The sequence below is a fragment of the Phyllostomus discolor genome, chromosome 1 (assembly GCF_004126475.2).
Source record: "Phyllostomus discolor isolate MPI-MPIP mPhyDis1 chromosome 1, mPhyDis1.pri.v3, whole genome shotgun sequence".
In the NCBI taxonomy this organism is placed as follows: Eukaryota; Metazoa; Chordata; class Mammalia; order Chiroptera; family Phyllostomidae; genus Phyllostomus; species Phyllostomus discolor.
Genome location: NC_040903.2, coordinates 100,930,942 through 100,954,320, shown reverse-complemented (window position 1 = coordinate 100,954,320; position 23,379 = coordinate 100,930,942). Strand labels below are relative to the sequence as shown.

Below are 23,379 nucleotides of genomic sequence, written 5' to 3'. Positions count from 1 at the left end.
AAATATTAGATGGTATCCTGGGCTTTTACCTTTTTTAACAAAAAATTTCAATTGCTCCTTTCATTTAAATCACTAGTTGGTGCCCCTTGGAGACCAGTTTGTAGAATACTTACTTGGTCAAGGAGCTTTGAAGGAGGGCAAGTCGCTGGATCTTGGCAAACACAGTGGGGTTTTCCCTGTTGGTCAGCCTGACACATGTGTCCTCTTTTACACTGGAAATTCATGCAAGAATCTAAGAGAAAAGTTTGAACAGGATAAGCTAAATTGAATATGTAAACTCAAATTCACCCAGATAATTAGCTCCACCTTCAATAATAAGAGAAAATTTGGGAAAATGTTAGAAACTATTTTAATAAAATTTTCAGGTGGGGCTTTATGGCATCAGACTATTTTACACAATAGCCCAGATTTTCTGTGCACTTTAGATCAGAGATTTAGAAAAAACAAATAACTCTTGGTCTGCCTGCAATGGTCATAGTCTGAAGTCTATAGTGTAATTTTGTACAAGTTGTTCAGATAAGCCATGAGAATTTTGTTGTGTTAAAATGTGAAATATTTGTGATCGGTACCTGTGTCTTAATTAAATATGGGGCCTAAATTTACTAGTAAATTATGGATTAAAGAATCAAGAAGATAAAATTACTTCTTCTCAGAAGCAAAAAGAATTTAGATAAAAAGAATTCTATCTTTTGCAGTAATATTGCAAGAAGACTTCCAGTTTGTAAACACATTTACCCATAGTTGTACAGTAGCCCCACCCCTTATCTGCAGGGAATACTTTTCAAGGCCCTTAGTGGATGCCTGAAATCATGGATGATAGTAACCACCTCATAGTATGTTATTTTTCCTATACACACATACCTAGGATAAAGTATAATTTAGAAATTAGGCATTGAGAAGTAGTGTTAAGCTACTATTGACCTTCTGACGATACGTTAAGAAGAAGATCATTGGCTTTGGGTGATCCTGGATCATCATGACGATGTTGATGGTTGGCTGTCAGGAGCAGATGATGTTGATGGTTGGGAAAATGTAGTATTTTTGGACTGCTGTTGACTGCAGATAACTGAAACTGTAGAAAGCATAGCCACAAATGGGGTAGACTACTGTGTATCAAATGTGTGCAAGAGAATGTCTACAATTTATGAGAGATTTCCTTGGGGAGAACTGGGGTGAGGAGAATTCTGTGCAGTAGTCACAATGAAGGTATAGTGATAGCCCAGTGTGGCCTATTCCGTCTCTTCCTTGACATGGTCATAAACAGCTTTCTTAGCCCATACTCACCAACATTGTACACCCTCATGCTGCCTTCACTTGAACTTTCATCTTCATTCAGTGAGCTCTCTGCTTTTTTGGCCTTTATAATAACAAAAGGAGAAGTTTGAATCTATTGGAAAGCTATATATAATAACTTATATAGTTTATGTCTTATATATAGTATAATTTATATATAATTTATGTTATATGATTTATGTTTCTACTCTGCATACCTTCACAAAGCTTTTCCTATCCAAATCTTTTCAGATACCAAAAAAAGACACCAATCCCAACTGTGGAAATAGACAGTAACCCTTTGAATACAGGAGCTATTTCTATCGTCATAAACTGGATTCAGTCCTGTATCTCTGGAGATTAGTTAATAAAAGTTGGTATTAACATCAGGAGCAAAGTTGGAGCCTCCCCTTTGGACTTGGGAGAAGAGCAGAAATATAATATCATCATGCAGTTCTGTGGTTAGAAGTCTCTGTAAAGCTGCTGGTAAATGTTTCTTACCAGTTTCTAAAGTGTAAGAAAAATTCCACATTAGAATGACAAAGAGTTCTCAGTAATTGAGGTTATCATTGACTTTGCCCACCAAAAGCTGTGTTAAAACCTCCTGGTGGGTGGCTGTCAGGGTCTTGCATGAAAGCTCCAAATGACTAAACAACCAAATAGCAATCTGCTTCTCACCCCTCTCTCTGCTGTATCCCAATTATTATTTTTGTGTGTTTTCTTAATAAGTTGTAGCTGAAGTCCTTCTTAATCTTTGTAGCTAAAGTAACAAACATTGCTGGATCTCTTATTAGAGCATTTTGCAGACCTTGCTAATTCAACTTGATTGGACAGGACGCTGACAAGGCATTGGAGCAGCAGTCATCAGTGCCTCCCGCCCCTTGTATCTGTCAGTTTACCATTCTGGTTAGCTCCAGGTACTTTCAACTGCGGCATCTGTGTCTTTGTGGCTTCAAAGCCATGTAATTCTATTTAACCTGCTCAAGTGACAGACTGCAAGTTCTAGGCAATTAACACTTCTCATCCTGGCTGGTGTAGCTCAGTGGATTGAGCATGGGCTGGGAACCAAAGTGTCCCAGGTTCAATTCCCAGCCAGGGTACATTCCTGGGTTGCAGGCCATAACCCCCAGCAACTGCACATTGATGTTTCTCTCTCTCTCTCAAAATAATAAATAAATAACATGTTAAAAAAACAAACAAACACTTCTCCTGGCAATTCTCAGCCTGTGTAAATGCCCCAGCTCTCTCACTGTCCAAATGGCTTTCATCAGGTACCTTTGATTAGCTTCTTTTCCTTCCCTGTATAACTTCCCCACTCTTCTTTGTTCCCTGAACTTCAAAAAAAAAAAAAAAAACCACCAACACTGAAATTCAGGGTCTGCTTTCTAGGGGAACACAGATAAAACAAGCACTTTTAGCCTAATAACAGATGCAGAGGAAAAGAAATAATTGTAGTGTATTTAGTAATATACTGATAGAGATAAGTACAGGAGACTGGTAGAGTGTAGAGAAAGCTCAAGGCTGTTTCTTGATAAAGCTAACTGCTTTATCAGCAAACATTGCCATAAATAATCTCACCCCTTGGGATTCTCCAGGTTCACTGGTACCTACATTCTCATTCTCATGTGCTCTTTCTCTTTGCTCCTCATGTTTGATGTGATGGTAATTGGAAGTAGCCCTTTCAGCCTCCTGGAAGGCCTCACTTGGGATGAAATAGTCTTCACTTGCACTGTGTCTGGGGCCATCATCACCATCATTAGTGGGCTCTATGAACAAAGACTCAGAAACAGTCTTTTTCTCCATCTCCTCTGTGTTACTGATAACTTCAAGGCCAACTTTTCCCTCTTGGCTCTGCCATTCAGTATCTTGATTGTGTTTATTGATTTTTGAAATAGTTTCCTCTTCCATTTCTTCATTGGAGTTACCCTGTTCTTGTTCTTGGTGAACCTGCTCAAGATCATCTTTCTGCATCTTGCTTACTTGGGTTGGTTGGTTAAACTCTTCCAAAATATCATCAGATTGGGTACTGTCTTCTTCCTGCTTGCTGTTAGAATGCTCTGGGGGAGATTCTGTCTCCCTTTCTTGGTTATCATTGTGGGTACCAACTGCACCTGGCCCTTTTTCACCTTCCTCTTCTCCATTGGGAATGTTTGGATCTTGCTGGTGGTTTTCTTGATCACTTAGGTCTTCACCATGTTCGCTACTCCTGTTCAAATGAGGATGTGAATCAATTGTAAGCTGTTCTTGTTTTTTTTCTGTTTCTGTGATGCTTTCTTGTTGGTCAGAATCTACAATGGAACTAACATTAAGAGCAAGGAAATCAATGTTCTCTACAAGTTTTTTCTTTTGAGGTTCACTCACATCTACTTTTAGGTCCAATGCACTTTCAGTTGGTGTGTACTCTGAATTCTCAAGAAAGGCACTTTCGCTTTCCTCTTGACCATGTAATCCCAGCTCTTGGCTGTGACTCTGGTCCTGATCCGCTGGCTGGTCATGGTTTTCTTCCTTCAACTTTTGTACTGAAGATTTTTCAGCCTTAAAAGAAAGAAAGTTTATTTTTAAACAAATGATAATTCAACATATATATCACATTTACAATTCATAAGCCAACATTCAATATTTATTATTCTTTTTCTTCATAAAATGTGTAAACTTGTATAATGTTCTTCACATTCTATAGCTACAAGTTTTACTTGAGTTTGAATTTTGTGAAATTAAACAATGATATAGCACCTCAGCCCAAGAAGTAAAACTCATGACTCTTCTAGTGATTGGAGGCAGTTGATATGATCACCTTTAAAGAAAGTAAACTGAGATAAGAATGAAGTGATCTCTTTGACTATGCTTTGAAATGGAAACCTTTGGAGAATTTGGAAATTATGTTAGCATAACCAACCATGTGACTTTTACCTTAATGTTGGGATGGACTTCTACAGATGCTGCAGTTTCCTTGTCATTTTCTGCATCTTCAGCCCTTAAAATGGGCACTGTAGTGCTGTCAGGTGTTACTAACACTTCATCCTGTTGTATGGAACTCAAGGAATCAGCAGTTGGCTGGGAATAGCCAGATAAGAACCTTGCATTTGTCTGGAAAATGAAAAACTGGTTTGTATGATTGTGTATATTTGTTAATACTTAAAATTTTTAGCTAGCCTTTTATTGTCAGCATTATTAGTAGCAATATACTTCATTTCTAATATTAATTAAAAGATATTCTCTAGAATTTCTGAGAATACAAACAAATTTTCAGAATATAATCTTAAGTGGAAACAGAATCTCAATCATGTTTAAGAAAAGTTATACATGCAGAGACTGGGTGGAAATAGAGCAAAAATGACTTTTGAGTTTTGGAATTATTTTCTGTGTTTTTAAAACTTTTATAAAATATTCATACTCTATAATTTTGAAAAATATTGTTTAGAAGAAAGTTGAAGTTAAATTAACCATAGAGTATAGCATTGTACACTTTTCATAGGGTATAGCAATGTGTATTTTCTTAAGTTAATTACTTACTGATAATTAGCAGAAAGATCATAAATATTTTATTCAATATTTGGTTCCTTTCTTGATGCTATCAGCCTATATACAACAAGAAATCTTTTAATAAAAACAATTTAATGTCAACTAATTAAAAAACTGTGAAACAAGGCACCAAGTCTAGTATGGAAGAGCAGCTAGGACATATTTGACTCCTATTTCTAGCAAGATTGGAGGCATGCTGGAGAAGTTGAGATAAGGCACCTCCCTTCAACTCTTGACCCTCCTGTTTACTATCTCTCTGTGGTTTTGTTCATCTTTACCTTGACTTCTCTCAAGATGAAGTGAACAGAAATATCAAGATAAGGTTATGTATCTTAAAATATTTGATAAATTTTAGAGAGTTAGTTACCTAAGTGAAAAATTACTATAGCTAGTAATAATATCATGCAGTGGAAATATGAAGTGTCTGATATCTTAGGCAGGTATTCACCATGAATCTTTATCACAGAGATGCTGTGGACACTCAGATGTCAGAGCTGGGTATAAGTATAAGACTCAATTCCATTTGGATTGACTTTAGCAGCCCCTGTGGTGCTGATAGTGTAATATAAAGAAAGGCTTGAAGTACAGGATTTATTATAGATTTGGTTCATTCTCTTGCATTTTGTTATCTTTTCAACTAAGAAGAGTGATACTCTTTTCAAATATTTCCAAAGAAATTATTTTCAAGAGAAGAAAGAATGGCAACCAGGTTGGCAACTTGTTGGCAGGGGCATCATGTCAGTCAATAGAGGGAGGAGATTTTAAGCTTATTAGTGGAGAATTGCCCCTCCTCTCTGCTTCTTTCCTTCTCAGGGTCCCCTCCTCAAAATGGAAGAAATGCACAAGAACATGATAGCTTATTTTCTTTTGGAAATATTCTGAAAATGAAATTGTTTCATCATTATGCTCACATCGATATTTACAGCAATATACCATCTGGAAATGTGCACAGAATCTTCTAGCCACATAGAATCAATCCACTGACTTTTGGAAACCTCAGGCAGGAGGGGAAAATTAAACAAGATTTCTAATAGGTAAACCTATGAGAAGGCATTTTGAGCATGTCCTGCATCTACACGATAACAAACTGTCTGAGAAAGGAAACATCTGGAATGTGTCTATATGCTGGCATGTCATTCAAACACTTCGTTTAAAGATGTGTTTGATGCCTATTTACATCGCAGCAACAGCTGCAAGGGCAAAACACATTTTCTAGAGAAAACAATGGTTCCATGGGAGCTCCTTTCTGTGCTAAACATAATTTATGCCATGCTTGTAATTTCTGAGGACAGCATATAATTTCAACTTGAACATGATTCCTAGAAGGGGTCATAAATTCTGCATCCTAAGAACTGCTTGGTCTGGGTGGCATGGCGTTCATCTTTGCTGACGCATTGGTCAACCAGAAGCTACCATCATCCATCTAAAAAGCAAGGATAGGATCTTAGACATAGAGAGTGAGAGAGGAGGGACAAAAGATAAATTGCTCTGTTTATTTAAACAAGCCTTATTCCTCCAATTGGTGAAGAAGAAGAAAAAATACACAAATCCTTTAGTTTAAGGATGGATCTTTGGGGGCCATTTAAATGATTATCTGGCCATGGTTCCATATACATATATATAAACTTTCACGTTACTTTGAGGCTGCTGACATGTCTCAAATGCTTTGATTTGTAAGGCCGATTCATTGCTGTGTGAATGGGTGGGGCTTATATCTAACCGTGAGGAAAAGAAAGTTCTAGTCCTGTCTGCTTTTATCATGTTTGCTTGGACAAATTCCCAAGGATGAGTTAAGAACTGCTTTGTGGTCACCGTACATTTCCTGTCCATAACGCATTGGCTCCTGTTTTTATTACAGACTCGGAATTTCTCATGCAGTATGTATTTGACTTGGAAGAAAAGGCTGCTGGAGAGTGGGGACCGGCACTCCAAGACTTCTCATATGAGTTCCTTAGATTTCTCATACTCATGTGATGAGCTTCCCCAGGAGAATTTATTTGTTGCTTTTATCTTTGGTATTTGGGCATATTTCCTGGCTAGTAAACTGATAATCAACACTTTCCACTACACATTTAATGTGTCTTATAGAACCTGATAGTTATGAAAGAAGTATTTTTTAAAAAGTAACTTATCTCAATTTTTTTAGTCATCCATTCCTTGCTTTGGCAAAAAAAATATTATTAAAATTTAAAAAGAAAACTTAAAATTACTATATAAGAACGTTTTCTTTTAAATGGAGGATTTCTAAGCTAAACGTCAGGAGGCAGAGATGTAATCACAAAAGAAAGACTGTTTACCGGGATTGCAGCTGCAGTTCCCAAAACATACAGGAAAAAAATCACAGTCTTCATGCTTTCAAGACCTGTGAACCAAGAAGATGATGATCAGTGATGGGTAAAGTTTCCTTATGAAAGGTTAAAATATAACGTTAGTCAATACCGAGCTTCATACTGTCCTTTGTATTTAGAAGTGATTGCTGTCTTTGTGAATTAACATGTCTGAGGGGACAGATTAATGACAGTTTTTACCAAGTCGTGCCCTGTGAGAAGGAAGCTTGGTATTTTGGCCCATCTGTGCTTGGTGGGAACTGTTTCTGTTAGTGACTGTGTGTCTTTGAATGAAAGCTCTATGCAATCTTGGGTCTTAAGACTTGCATGTTCAAAGTGATGATAAAATCACAAAGTGAACTAATAATGTGTTTTATTATTTTTTTGTCCACATGTCACTTAATTTTATTTTGCAAGCTAATAAACTGGTATTCTAGTGTTAACCTCAAAATCACTTGCCTTTTAGTTAGTATAATACATAGCATCATGACAAGTTGTAAGTGGGAGGTATGAAATACCAAATAGTCCAATTCTCTAATGTTAAAAAAGAGACAAGCAAAGCCCAGATTGTTTAAGCAACTTGTTTGAAGGAGCAGAGCTTTCCAGTATCAGAAGTAGGTCCTGACCAAGCCTAGATTCCAGTAGAGTCATCCCTCTGTCACATTACACTGAATACACTATGTACCAGAAACACAGCTAAGGAAAAAAAAAACTGACCTAAAATAAGGCAGACCAAAGTCTTGTTCCAGCTCTTCCTTTAAGCTTTAACTGTTTATGCTTTTATTATTATAAATTATAAGCATTGTAAAAGGTCTTGTACTATTAAAATATATACTATTCTAGTTAAAATTTTAAATGTCTTTAATATATAAAATTTGGAAAATGCACAAATGTATGCAAAATAATAAACATCATCTATAATTCTACCCACACAGAAAAACATGAACATTTGACATGTCTTTCCAGAACTTTTTTCTAGGCACACTCTTGTGTGTTTTGCTACCTCCCCCTTGTCCGAACAGTACCTGGCACAGAAGAGAAAAGACCTGTGTGGATTAAGAACATAGACTCAGAGCAAAACCAAGCTCTGATTGTACTGACCATGTGACCTTATGTAATTAATTAACACCTTTCCCACTCATAAGGTCAAAATAGCTCCTCCCCCATTACAAAGTTATAACAATTCAATGACATGTTTTGGAATGCTATGAATAGTGCCTGGAATATAAGTGCTAGACAAATGTTTATACAATAAGATAAATATAAGATAAATAAATAAATAGGTGCTTAATAATAGGATGTTTTAAAAAATACCTCTCTGGTGGTGAAGAAACCCATGCATTCAGTGAAGATTTTGAGGCATGACACTGCACTGCCCTATAGGGATCATCGATGTTCACCTAATTTAGAGATTTCACATTGGCAATCTGAGTTGGTGGTGGTGTGCCAATGGGTTTGGTAGGCACTGTGTATTTTATTTATTTTTAATTTTTAATTTATATATTTTAAATCTTAGTGCCTTCCATTTTTAATAGCCTGTTCTCTTTTTTTTTGCATTTTTTAATTTTAATTGTTCAAGTACAGTTTTCTTTAACTCCCATCCCAGCCCACCCCCACAGTGCTCCCCACCTTGCTCCCCTGTTTCCACCCCCCTAGTTTTTGTTCATGTGTCCTTTATACTTGTTTCTGTAAACACTTCCCCTTTTCCCCTGAAATTCCCTCCCTTCTTCCCTCTGCTCACTGTCAGCCTGTTCTCTATTTCAGTGTCTTTGGTTATATTTTGCTTGTTTGTTTTGTTGTTTAGGTTCCTGTTAAAGGTAAGGTCATATGGTATTTGTCTTTCACCCCTGGCTTATTTCACTTAGCATAACGCTCTCTAGTTCCATCCATGCTGTTGCAAAGGGTAGGGGTTCTTTCTTTCTTTCTGCTGCATAGCATTCCATTGTGTAAATGTACCACAGTTTTTTGATCCATTCATTTACTGATGGGCACCTAGGTTGCTTCCAACACTTGGCTATTGTAAATTGTGCTGCTATGAACACTGGGGTGCATAGGTTCTTTTGGGTTGGTGTTTCAGGGTTCTTAGGATATAATCCTGGTAGTGGAATTGCTGAGTCAAAAGGGAGATCCATTTTTTTAGTTTTCTTAGAAAATTCCATACTAGTTGTACCAGTCTGTAATCCCACCAATAGTGCACTAGGGTTCCCTTTTCTCCACAACCTCTCCAACACTTGTTGTTTGTTGCTTTGTTTATGATGGCCACTCTGACCAGTGTGAAGTGGTATCTCATTGTGGTTTTAATTTGCATCTCTCTGATAGCTAACAATATTGAACATCTTTTCATGTGTCTCTGGGTCCTCTGTATGTCCTCCTTGGAGAAGTGTCTGTTCAAATCCTTTGCCCATTTTTTAATTGGGTTGCTTGTCTTCTTAGCGTGGAGTCATGTATATTCTTTATATATTTTGGAGATCAAACCCTTGTCTGAGGTATCATTGGCAAATATGTTTTCCCATACAGTTGGTTCTCTTTTTATTTTAATACTGATTTTTTTAGTTGTGTAGAAACTTTTTATTTTGATGAGATCCCATTTGTTTATTCTTTCCTTTATGTCCCTTCCTCTAGGGGACATATCAGTAAAAATGGCACTGTGTATTTTAAATGAGCTGGAGATTTCATGTTAAAAATCCTTATTTGCAGTTTCTCTTGAACTATTGACCCTCTTAGCAGCAGGCTTTCACGACAACAGTTGGCTAGATCTGGGTAGAGACTATCCTGTATGAGGGATGCTGGCATTTGTACCTGGTGTGTTTCCCTTTTGTTATTTGCCTTGCAATTGAGTTTAGTTAGTTCCAAACTAACTTTTTCAGTTTAGAAATGAAACTAGTGAGGCTGAGAGGCTAAATAAATTGTACTCTCTTAAAAGGAGTGGGCCATCTACATTTTTTTACACAGTATCCTAAGCCTGACAGTCTGAACTCTAATTGAGATTAGGGATATAATTTTAGTCCTTAATAGAGATTCTATCTCTGAAGTTCCCACAAATAGTAGATAACTCTTTTAAATTACTTTCTGCAATCATAGTGTTATACATTAATGCATCCATAGAACTTTAAATTTCACTTTAACATTTATAAAGAAAGTGAGTAGTTTCTTCTGCTAGTTACCTCAATATTTCTAACTAATATGCCTAATTGGATATTTAAAAAGTATATTACATTATGCATTATTCTACTGATTTTATACTGTAACAACTAACACACACCACATGCATGCCCACACATGTACACACCAACTCTTCCTCCTTACCCTCCCCCCTTCCTAAAATAATTGTATTACAAATTTTATTTAAATCATTATTTAATGTTTGTGACAATATAAATATTCATCATACTCAGCAATTTTCTGTGATGAATTATACTTAAATTTCTTGAACAACATTTTGATTTTGTCTGGACCTAGAAATTGCCTCCCTTTTTAATGTACTTTTTCATGTACCCATCATTTATACTTCCTAAATTTTCCCCCAAAATTAAAAATTACTTTTAATAAGGTAGCAACAGCAACAATAATAAAACCACAACAATAAACTCACAAAGAAACCCCCCAAGTCCTGTTGCCCCTTGGAGATGTCCCTTCCAGAGTGTCAGTTCTCTTGCTCCATTTGACTGCTTTTCTCCTGGGATCTCTAGTCACCAGCACCCCACACCTCTAGTCACCAGCACCCAGCACCTCCACTCACCTTTTCTATCTCTTGTGTTTGAGTTCTTGCTTTCTGGCTTTTATATACATATTTTTTGGTGTTTTCCCTCATTTTCATAGAGCACATCCTCCAGAAGCTTCCTGAGAAACAGTCATATAGGAGACAAAATTTCTGATACTTTGTATATCAGAACACTTGCATGTTCTTCACTTGATGCATAGTTTGGCTGGATATAGAATTTTAGTTTGAAATTATTATTTTTCTCTGAATTTTAAAGCATGTTCCACTTTCTTCTAGTTTCCAGAGTTGTTAGTAAGAACTACAATGTCAGTTTCTCAAATTATTTATAGTGAGAATGGTTTTTATCCTTTTTTCTGAAAGATTTTGTTTTATTATTTATCCCCAGTGTTCTGAATGTTACAATCTCTGCCTTAGTTTGTATCCATTTTAATTTATTTTAGGCACTAAATTAAGCCCTTTGAATTTGGAAATTTATATATTTCAATTCTGGGAGATTTTTACCTGTTAGTTTTTTGGTAATTTTTGCTTTTATAATTTTAAAAATTTGTCTTTTACTTCTGAAATTCATGTTAGTTAAATGTCAGAATTCTTGAAAAGATTTTTTAAATTTATTTACTATATTTTCTTCCCTTTTCCATCTTGTCTCTATTATTATGGGAAACTTCCTCAATTTTATCTTTCATTTCTCCTATTGAGTTTTAAAACATTTTGCTCATATGCTTTTAATTTCTTATTTCTTTATGATCCCCTTTTAATATTATTTTCTTCTTTTTCATTAGTATAATATATATTTTTATCTTTTGGAGGATATTAATAAAATATTTGGACAACTTTCTCAGTACCCAGCATTTTCTGTTTCTGTATTATCCCTTCTTTTCTGGTTTGTTTGTTTTGGTCTTTGTTTTTCATGTTGGAAGCTTTTCTCAAGTGCCTAATGTCTTTGATTGTCCAGTAATATTTAGTAGTGAGTCACTAAAAGCCAATTAGAAGTCTCATGGGCACACTTGTCACCTTGGGGAGTTTTCATGGTAGGACTGCAGCAGAAACTTAATAGTTTTGATAGGACACACTAAATGTCATTGTTAGATATTCCTCTTGAGGAGATACTGTTTGTCTAGAGAAGATCATATCTTCTACCTTGAGCAGGTGCATATAAGCTTGGTATAAGTATTCTGTGAAATGAATGAGAGAAGACATGGGAGATCTCTTTGCATAAACTGACTCTCAGTCCTCCGGGTTGCTGGGTGGCACCACATGCCACCCTCCACTGCGCCTATCTGTCCAGAGCCAGAGAATAATTTTTTATATCCTGTTTCAGGTAAAATGCACATGAAGTACTCTGGCTATGCAGGCATAAGGTTGTATCTCATATTTATTTATCTGATAAACTTTTATTCATTCCTCCTGATTTCAACTTCTACTTTCACCTCGTTTTCCAGATTACTTAGTGCCTCCATTTTGTGAAACATTTCCAGGTTCTGAAGTGTAAACTGGCTTCTTTGTTTATGGTAACTGTCTCTAAAAATCCTTAGGTTCAAGCATTCCTTGTTCTTCCAACTACTATCTATCCTCTAAAAATTTGCTGATATATTTTATTTTTTCTGTCTTCTCTTTTTCTTTGTCACTGTGAGTTTACAATTTTTCTTTTCTTATTATTATACTGGAATTTTAGCAGGGAGTGAAAATATGTGCACATGTTTGGTGAATCCCATTTAATCGACAGAAGTTTTCATTTCTTCATCTGATTTATATTTGCCTTATTTATTATTATTATTTTTATTTTTTAGGACATACAGGCATTACTATGCATACTTGATTCTAACTTCATTAGCAAATAAAGTTTTTATTGAAGAAAAGGAGGCTGTGGGTGCTAGCACAGATATTCTTACCATGTCAGAAACAAATAAGAACTCATCCTCACCTATATCACTACTGGAACCTCACAAGGTGGGCCACCTAAACTAGGGAACAGAACAGTGCTTTGGAAAAAATGGAGAGTAACCTGCACATAAAGGGTGATTTAGGATTGAATGCGGGGGAAAAACTCAGATCATTTATAACCTTAAATAACTAATCTATCCCAGTTTTAATTAAAATAACACACACTCTACTTGAAGTTTTAAATTTAATTCTTCTAAGGGACTGCTCTAAAAATGAGTATTTATAGCAATAAAAAATTCAGAGTACTAACAGTGAAATGTGTGTTACATCATTTATACTTTTCAATAAACACTATTTAAAACTAGTAATGGTGTATAACAGACACCAAAAGTGTTTATAAAGTAATAATAAAGTTTATGTTATCAAAGTCCCTTGGGTGTACTAAACAAATTTATAAATGGGATATTATCTTATTACATCATTGTAACAACCCCATTGACAAGGCAGACAAACAGGCCTAGAAAGGCTATGACAGGACATACTCAAGGTCAAAGAGCTGTTGAAAGGTGGATTGGACTCCTGTTCTGGTATTTTCCTGGCCCCTGTTCTGGTATTTTCCCAGCTCTTTTGCAAATAAAGATCTCCATTTATCTCTTGCACAAAGATGTTGGGAAAGTTAAAAACAAACACCCCAAAACCATTATTGAAAGGATCTCAGGATTCACTTTGAGTTTTTAAATAAGGAGTTCCAAATATTTTAAGGGCTAAGGTTTTTCAAATGTTGCAAATAAATATTTCTTAAAATTGGGAGAAGCAAGACTGATTAAAGAAGATTGATTGGGTTATATGAATCAAAAATACCTTTCAATAATGCTTTTTCAGTCTAAACAAGTCAAAAGCATAGAAATTAAATTTTCAGAGTGATCCAAGATGGCAGAGAAGTAAGTGGAATCTATAGTAACCTCTTCTCAGAACCAAACTGGAATGACAACTAAATTGTAAAGATATCATCCTGAATAACCAACTGAACACTAACAGGAGAGAAGCCTAATAACCAAGGTCAGGCAGAAGAAACCACTTTACCAAAACGTTACTTAGGGAGTGCAGAGGGAGAGGGCTGGCTGGGCTCCTACAGGTGGCAGCTGAAACTCCTGAGAAATATTTCAGCAAATGGGGGTTCCCTCTGAGAAGTAGGGGGTCTAAACCCCAAATGGGTTCCCCAGCCTACAGCACCAGAGCCAGGAAAGGAACCAAGATAACATACAGCTGTGAAAAACAGCAGGTTTTCTGTCAGCCAGGGAGAGGTGGCAGGAGGTGCAGAGAGCCTCTTAAAGGGCCAACATATTCAATTCCATTTGCAGCCACTTACCCTGGACTGCTGCAGAAAAAGGGCAGAGTGGAATAGAGACACATGAGGAGAGTCTGGGGATGGTGACTCTGGGGAGACAACTGAAGAAATAGCCAACAGGGTCTGTGTGCTGAGTCTTCCCCCATACTGCAGAAGCCATCTTTATCAGAAGAGCACTCCCCTACAGGTGGCATCAGCCTGAGGAGAAGCAATAGCCCCCCAACCCACAAGAATTATTCTGCCCCACCCTGTGAAGCTTAAGTCAGGCTGCTGCTGAGTACTGCTAGATGTTAAGTCAGTGATTGAGTTTAACAACTAAAGTGGATCTCTGGGAGGTCTGAGATCATAGCTAACCATTTCCCAGGCCTGGTGCTGGTAAAAACAAGCATTGGTGTGCAGCCTGGTTCTTTCTGCCACATATGGGTTGAGTAGACGGAGCCACAAGCTGTGAACTGCTGGTAGCTCCAAACAGGTTGCCCAGGGTCAGTCACAGTCAGTGTCTGACATAGGGCTGCACCAGAATCTTTGCAGAACTACCTAATACATAGAAACAAACACAAAAACGCAGCCAAAATGGGAAGACAAAGAGAAAGAACAAGAGAATCTCCCAAAAGAAGAACTAAACGAAAGGGAGGCAAGCAATTTATTACAGAGTTTAGAGTAGTGATTATAAGGATACTCAACAGAAGGAAAAAAGAAATAGAAACTGTAAAAAAAGGACCAATCAGATGCAATATCTGAAATACATAACACACTGGACAGTAGGTTAGATGAGGCAAAGGATCAAATCAGCGATTTGGAAGACAAGGTAGAAAAAAACACCCAAGCAGAGCAGCAAAAAGAAAAAAAGAATTAGATGGAATGAGGAGAGCTTAAGACACCTTTGGGATAATATGAAGCATGATACCATCTGCATCATGGAAATACCAGAAGGAGAGGAGAGTGAACAAGTGATCAAGAATCTATTTGAAGAAATAATGACTTAAAACTTCCTTATTCTGGTGAAAGAAAAAGACATACAAGTCCAGAAAGCGCAGAAAATCCCAACCAAGATGGACCCAAAGAGGCCTACATCAAGACACATCATAGTCAAAATAGCAAACTTTAAAGACAAGAAAAAATTCTAAAGGCTGCAAGAGAAAAGCTGATAATTACCTACAAGGGAGTTCTAATAAGACTGTCATCTGATTTCTCAACAGAAATATTTCAGGTCAGAAGAGATTGGCATGATATATTCAAGATGATGAAAAGCAAGGACCTAAAACCAGGAGTACTTTACCCAGCAAAGCTATCATAAAATTGAAGGAGAAATAAAAGAGTTCCCCAGACAAGAAAAACCTAAGGGGGTTTGTTAATACCAAATCAATACTGCAACAAATGTTAAAGGACTTGTTTCAAAAGAAGAAGAAGAAGAAAAAGACAGCAGTAAATAGTTTAGAAATAAAATGGCAATATATGTGGCTATCAATAATCACCATAAGTGTAAATGTAAATGGCTATCTCCAAAAAATCAAGAAAAAGCTCAAATAAACAATCTAACTTTATACTTAAAGAAAGTAGTAAATGAACAATGTCAACAGCTACAGACAACATCAGAGCACCATCACCCTATCCCTGCACAACTAATCTTCTATAGAGGATGGAGGTTGGAGGTAAGTGGTCACAGCCAATACTGAAGGTGACTGGCCTGGGTAAATCCCTCCATTGATCTGCCAATAGCAACCAAGGCTCAACTACAAGAGGAGGGTGTACTTAGCCCACATGAAGAGCACACCTCTAGTAACAGATTGGGTGATAGGGAAGGCTGTGCCACTGGGTGCTACAGGACACCAACTACATTAGGCCATATTACCAAGACACAGAGTCAAAGCAGCTCTACCTAATACATAAAAACAAACACAGGGAGGCTGCCAAAATGAGGAGACAAAGAAAATGTCCCAAATGAAAGAACTGATCAAAACTCCAGAAAAAGAGGTAAATAGAATGGAGATAAGCTATCTATCAGCTGCAGAAGTCAAAATACTGTTTATAAGCATGCTCAAGCTTAGAGAGGATCCTAACAGCATAAAAAGTGATTCAGTGAGAAATAAGGAATATACTAATTGAAATAAAGAATAATTTACAGGGATATAGCAGTAGAGTGGATGAAGCTGAGAATCAAATCAATGATTTGGAAGATAAGGAAGAAAGAAACAAACAATTAGAACAAGAAGAAAAGAGAATTCCAAAAAACAGAGATAGTGTAAACAGGTTGTGGGTCAACTTTAAGCAATCCAATATTCTGATCATAGGGGTGCCTGAAGGAGAAGAGAAAGAGCAAACAATTGGAAATCTATTTAAAAATATAATGACAGAAAATTTCCCTAATTTGGTGAAGGAAATGACATGCAAGTCCAGGAAACACAGATAGTTCCAAACAAGATAGATGCAAAGAGGCCCACTCCAAGACACATCATAATTAAAATGCCAAAGGTTAAGGAAAATGAGATGGGAGGTGGGGTGTGGGAGAGTAGTTGAGCATTGAGGGGATTAAGAAGTACAAGGAGGTAGTTATAGAATAGTCATGGGGATATAAAGCACAGTATAAAAAAGGGAGCAACCGAGGAACTTATATGCATGTCTCATGGACATGAACAAAGGTGGAGGTGTAACAGGGTGCAGCCAAAGGGGGGGGGGCACAAATAGGGATTAGTAATGGAGTCCAGAACTCAGTGTCCAGGAAATATTAGAAAAAAATATATACATAGGATGTTCTCACACCCACAAGTCTGAGCTGGGGGATGGGATGCATGGACCAGGGCCATTGAGAGTTGTTTTGAATAGTAATAGTTTTGCAGATAACCTCTAGAATGGCTGGTTAACATATCTATAACCTTTAACTGGTTTCATGGATATGTTAAATAGCTGTGGCCATGCTTTGAGTCAGGGGGAAGGGAATGACCTCAACCCATGATGTAAATGGGAGGCAACTCCCCCTGATTACAGAGCCTGCATTACAGCTTGGAGATGATTGGCTCCATACCATAGGGCCACACCTGCCCAGACTTACTATGAGAGCCCAGTAAAGCTGGAAAAAATATGGGAATGTTGATGCCAATTGTCAGAAATGGTGTTGCATAGGAAGACTGGTGCTGGGATTTAAATCCAGGCTCTGCAGTCATGCAGTATCTTTTTGGGACCATGTGGCTTGGGCAAAGAAGAACCACGGACTTCTAGTTCTTTTTCTGAGATACAGCATCCTGGACTGTGCATTTGTGGGCATTCTAAAGGACTCTGGGATCTCAATTAAGACATTAAGTTATTACTCTTAAGTGTGTATAACTCTTTAAATAAATAATCCCTTTCCTTTTCACCAACCTCTGGCATTGAGAAACATCTTTTCCTGATGGCGGGCAAGGTGAACCTAGTATGGGGTGGGAGACCCTGGGAACAGAATGGGGGTGTCATTCAGAAATAGAACAGAATGGGGATGTCATTCAGCCTCCCCAGGTCTGTTCTGTAACAGGGATTGCCTGAAGGAATAGGGGGTGCTGGGTGGATGGGGGCAAAAAGGGAAAAACTAGGACAACTGCAATAACATAATTAATAAAAGAAAATTAAAAAATAAATAAAATAAAAACAAGAATAAAAAAGAAAATGAACAACAAACAAGGCCTAAAGTGACTAGAAAGGAGGAAATAATATAGATCAGATAGAAATAAACAAAATAGAGTCTGAAAAAATGATACAAAACATCAATGAATCCAAAAGCTGATTCTTTGAATAGAAAAACAAGACTGACAAACCTTTAACGAGACTCATCAAGAAAAAAGAGAGAATGCAAATAAATAAAATCAGAAATGAAAGATGAGAAATAACAACTGACGTCAAAGAAATACAAAGCACTGTAAGAAAATATTATAGACAACTATACGAAAACAAATTGGACAATGTGGATGAAATAGATACATTTCTAAAAACATACAATCTTCCAAAACTAAATCAGGAAGAATCAGAGAATCTCAATAGATAGATTATACCTAGTGAAACTGAAGCAGCAATAAAAAAGGCTCTCAAAAAACAAAAGCCCTGGATTGGATGCCTTCACAGGTGAATTTTACCAACACTCTGAGAAAACTAACAACTCTCCCTTCCAAACTATCTAAAAAAAATTCCAGAGGAGGGAAATCTGCCAAGCTCATTTTATGAGGCCAGTGTTACCCTAATCCAAAACCAGATAAAGACACTACAAAAAGAAAGAAAGAAAATTACAGGCCAATATCCCTGATGAACATATATGCTAAAAGCCTCAACAAAATATTATCACACTTAATACAGCAATACACCAAAAGTACATACATCATGATCAAGTGGAATTATTCTGGGAATGCAAGGTTGGTACAACACTCACAAATCAATAAATATAATTCACCACATAAACAAAATGAAGGATAAAAACCACATGGCCATTTCAATAGATGCAGAAAAAGCATTTAATAAAATCCAGTGCCCATTCATGATAAAAACTCTCAGCCCTGGCTGGCGTAGCTCAGTGGCTTGAGTGCGGGCTGGGAACCAAAGTGTCCCAGGTTTGATTCCCAGCCAGGGTACATTCCTGGGTTGCAGGCCATAACCCCCAGCAACTGCACATTGATGTTTCTTTCTCTCTCTCTCTCCCCCTCCCTCCCTCCCTCCCTCCCTTCCCTCTCCAAAAATAAATAAATAAAATCTTTAAAAAAATCACTTAAAAACTCTCAAAAAAATGCAAATAGAGGGAACAACTTAAACATAATAAAGGCCATATGTGACAAGCCCACTGTCAGCATCATACTCAACAGGCAAAAATTACAAGTGTTCTCCTTAAACTTGGAGTAAAACAGGGATGTCCACTTCCACCTCTCTTATTCAATATAGTCCTGGAAGTCCTAGCCATAGCAATCAGACAAGAAGAAGAAATAAAAGGCATCCAAATTAGAAAAAAAGAAGTAAAACTGTGTTTTTTTTGCAGATGACATGATACTGTACATAGAGAACTGCAAAGATCCCACCGAGAAACAAATAGAACTGATAAATGAATTCAGCAAAGTAGCAGGATACAAAATTAATATCCAGATATCAGTTGCATTTTTATATGCCAAAAATAAACTAACAGAAAAGGAAATAATGAAAATAATCCCATTCACAATTGCTTCATAAAAATTCTAAAATACCTAGGAATAAATCTAACCAAGGATGGAAAAGACCTGTACTCAGAAAATTATAAGGCACTGAAGAAAGAAATTGAAGAACATACAAATAAATGGAAGCATATACTGTGTTCATGGATAGGACAAATTAACATCATTAAGATGTCCACACTACCCAAAGCAATCTATAGATTCAATACAACTCTTATCAAGAGTCCAGTGTTGTATTTCACAAAACTGGAACAAATACTTCAAAAATTAAATGGAATCATAAATGGCTCCACATAGCAACAGAGATTCTGAGAAAGAAGAACAAAGTTGGAGGAATCATACTACCTAATATCAAACTATACTGTAAGGCCATAGTAATCAAAACACCATGGTACTGGCATCAAAACAGACACATAAATCAATGGAACAGAATAGAGAGCCCATAAATAACCTGTATCTTTATAGTCAATTAATATTCAACAGAAGAAGCAAGACCATACAATGATCTACAGATAGTTTATTCAATAAATTGTTTTGGTAAAATTGGGCAGATACATGCAGAAAAATTAAACTAGATCACCATTTATGCCACACACAAGAATAAATTCAAAATGGACCAGAGACTTACATATTAGACTGGAAACCATAAAAATCCTAGAAGAAAACATAGGCAGTAAAATCTTGGACATTGCTTGTAGCAATATTTATCTGATATGTCTCCCCAGGCAAGGGATACAAAAGAAAAAATAAATAAATGGGATTTTATCAAATTGAAAAGTTTTTGCTTAGCAAAGGAAAACATCAACAAAATAAAAAGACAACCTATGGAATGGGAGAACATATTTATTGATACATCTGAGGATGGTTTAATATCCAAAATTTATAAAGAACTTACAAAACTCAACACCAAAAAAACCCACCAAACCAACCAAACAAACAAAAACCTTCCCAAACAATCCAATTAAAAAATGGGCAAAGAGCCTGAATAGACACTTCTCCAAAGAGGACATACAGATGGCTATTAGACATATGAAAATATGCTCAATGTCACTAATCATCAGAGAACTGAAAATTAAAACCACAATGAGATTTAAAACCTCACGCCTGTCAGAATGGCTGTTATTAATAAATCAACAAACAACAAATGCTGGCAAGGATGTGGAGAAAAAAGAATCCTTTTTGGATTCTTTTGGGAATCTGCTGGTGGGAATGCAGATAGGTTGAACTGCTGTGGAAAGCAGTATGGAGATATCTCAAAAGTTAAAAATGGATCTGCCTTTTGACTCAGCGATCCCATTTTGGGGCATATATCTGAAGAAACCCAACATTAATTCAAAAGAACATAAGCACCCCTATGTTCATTGCAGCATTATTTACAATTGCCAAGATATGGAAGCAGCCCAAATGTCCATCAGTAGATGAGTGGATAAAACAACTATGGGACATTTACACAATAGAATACTACTTGACCATAGAAAAGAAAATTTTACCATTTGTGACATCATGGATAGACCTGGAGAACATGTTGCTAAGTGAAATAAGCCAGTCAGAGAAAGATAAATACCATATGATTTCACTTATATATGGAATCTAATGAACAAACTGAACTAACAAGCAAAATAGAGACAGATTCATAGAGAGCAGGATGACAGCTATTGGGGTGGAAGGTTAGCAGGTGGAGGGATTGAGCAAAAATGGAAAAAGACTCATGGATGTGGACAACAGCGTGGTGATTGCAGGAGGGACGGGGTGTAAGGGGATTAATGGTAATGAAAATGTAGAATAAAAAACAATTAAATTTCCCTCGATTGAAGACCATATTTAAATAAAAACTTGTAGCATGTCAGAAATGGTCTTTGGGACAGTTATGTGTGAAGGACAGACCAGAGAAAGACTTAATAGGAAGGAATTGCAATATTAAGGCATGAGGTCGTTAGAGGGTTACATTCTGGCTGTGGTTTTGGAAATGGAGAAGAGTAGAAAGGATTGAGTTTGTACTGGCTCATGAGAGCCAATTGTTAAATTCCCAGGAATTTTGTGAGCTGACTATAAATTAAGCCATTTTTTAAAATTAAATTATATACACACTTACTTAAATTAATTATATCAAATCAAAGGAAATAAATACTCAAAACTCATCACTTCATACTTATTTTACTACATTTTACTGTTACTTGCTCTCTTAGGGTTATTTATGTCTGTTGTATCTGTAGGTGGAAACACTATATAATATGTGCTAATGCGCATCTGTTCTCAGTTCTTTTCAGTGATATCTTGTTAACAGTTTGAAATTAGCCATGGTGGGAGGATTACACCATGGAAATCATTAAATGTTACCCAATTCCTCCTCATCTCTCCCCAAAGCTGGTTGTTAAATAATTACCAGCATATTGAGTTTTACCCTTAAAACCTGTATGGTTGTGTTAACCAATGTCACCCCAAAAAATGTAATAGAAAAATTTGCCAGCATGCCACTCAATAGTTCTGAGAAATATTTTAAGGCAGAACAGATAAGATTTAATGACCAGTTGGATATTGTGGGAAGGAGAGAAGGAACAGTGTTAGGTTATCACATTTCTAATTTGAGCAGATGGGTAAATGGTGGTATTAATTACTAAGATAGAGAATTATAAGAGGAGGATCTGGTTTTAGAAGAAAGGTGATGAATTAATTTTGGACTTGCTGAATTTGAGTAGGTATACGCTTGAATAAATGTATCTGCAGGTAAGCATAGAGTTTGGGGTTAAAGATAGAGTTTGGATGCTATCAGCATAAGAAGCTGTATAATGATTGCAGCAGAGGGCAGGAGCCAAAAGCCTGGTGACTGAAGACCATTAGGTCTATTTGAGAATGGGAAGAGCTAAAGACACAAAGGATGATAGAAAGGAGAGTCACATAAAAAATATAGTGTTAAATGTCACACAGAGGTAAAAGCAAAAAAAAAGGCCAGGCAATTACCCATTGCCTTTGGAAATACAGAGATTATTGGAGAGTTGAGGGAGAGTGGTTCTGGTGCCATCCTGTTGGTGGAGGTCAGTCTGTAGTGACTGGGGAGCAGACAGTAATGAAGTAAAGTGAGTGTAGATCACTCTTTTAAGATGGTTATCTATGAAAGAATGGAGAGTAAGGGGACAGTGCAATCACAGGAAAATTTTATTTGTATTAAAATGTGGTCATGCAAGTATTTGTATGTTTAGGGGAAAGTATAAATAATCCAAATGAGAAGATAGAGAAGGAGAGATGAATCATGGTACACGATGATCACCCCAGTGACCTACAACTTCTGGGCCGTGGCTTGTTTTGGTCAATGGGACATTAGATACATGATGCTAGCAGAGACTTGGCAAGCACTTGCACACTAGGATTTGTCCTCCTGTGGAAGCCATCCACCCTGCTATAAAAAAACTTGGACTAGAGACTAGCTCAGATCATTGAATGATGAGCAACCATGAGGAGAGAACCCTAGAGAATGAGAGACCATCTGAGATGGTTCAGCCTTAGCTATGCTCCCAGCTTGCTGGAGTCACATGAGTAACTCCAGACAAAATCAAAAGACCATCACCCAGTTGAGTCCAGTACAGATTTCAGAATCATGTGCAAGTAAGGGGGCTGGTTTTAAGTCCTTTCATTTGGAGGTGGATTGCTATGCAGGAATAGATACCTGAAATAGGGGGAAACAGAGAAGATGCCCCAGTCATTGTGTAGCTAATATTTCACAGCCGTTAATGACATAAGCTCTGAAACAAGATTTCCTGGGCTCCAATATTTAATTTTCATAATCCTGAGTAAATTATTTAGGTTTTTTGATCCTCAGTTCTTTATTTGTACAGTGATAATGAAGATTAAGTGAGGTGATAGAATCTTAGTAAGCCCTTGATAAATATTTGCTGGTCTAACGTTAAAGCACAGGTTGAAGTTTTAATTCTGAAGAGAAGGAGGGATTCTTTATTTTTTTTGCAGAAAAAAAGAAAGAAAAGCTTAACTATAAGGAAGTGTTTAGACAAGGCCCCAGGAATATCAATTCATTCTGTAAGCTGTGGATACATTTTTGTTACATTTACATAGCAATTCAAGTTTATAAATTTTCTTATATGCTGTCTCATTTAAGCCAATAAAGAAAGGAGAGTAGATAACATTTAACTATAAGAAACA

The 23,379-nt window shown here is 36.7% G+C and overlaps 1 protein-coding gene across 2 annotated transcripts in view; it reads right to left on the bottom strand.

Annotated features, from left to right (window-relative positions):
• Positions 1-23,379, bottom strand: part of SPARCL1 (SPARC like 1) — a 51,394-nt gene that overhangs the window by 10,766 nt on the left and 17,249 nt on the right. The window contains exons 2-6 of one of the 2 annotated variants that reach the window (XM_028507374.2): positions 7,092-7,156; positions 4,183-4,359; positions 2,884-3,807; positions 1,285-1,357; positions 114-232 (exon numbers count right to left, since the gene is read on the bottom strand). In XM_028507374.2, the coding sequence (XP_028363175.1) occupies positions 114-232; positions 1,285-1,357; positions 2,884-3,807; positions 4,183-4,359; positions 7,092-7,145 (1,347 nt within the window). In that variant the 5' untranslated portion in view covers positions 7,146-7,156. Of the gene's footprint in view, positions 1-113; positions 233-1,284; positions 1,358-2,850; positions 3,808-4,182; positions 4,360-7,091; positions 7,157-23,379 lie in introns of both variants that reach the window. The other variant, XM_028507372.2, reaches the window with a different exon arrangement.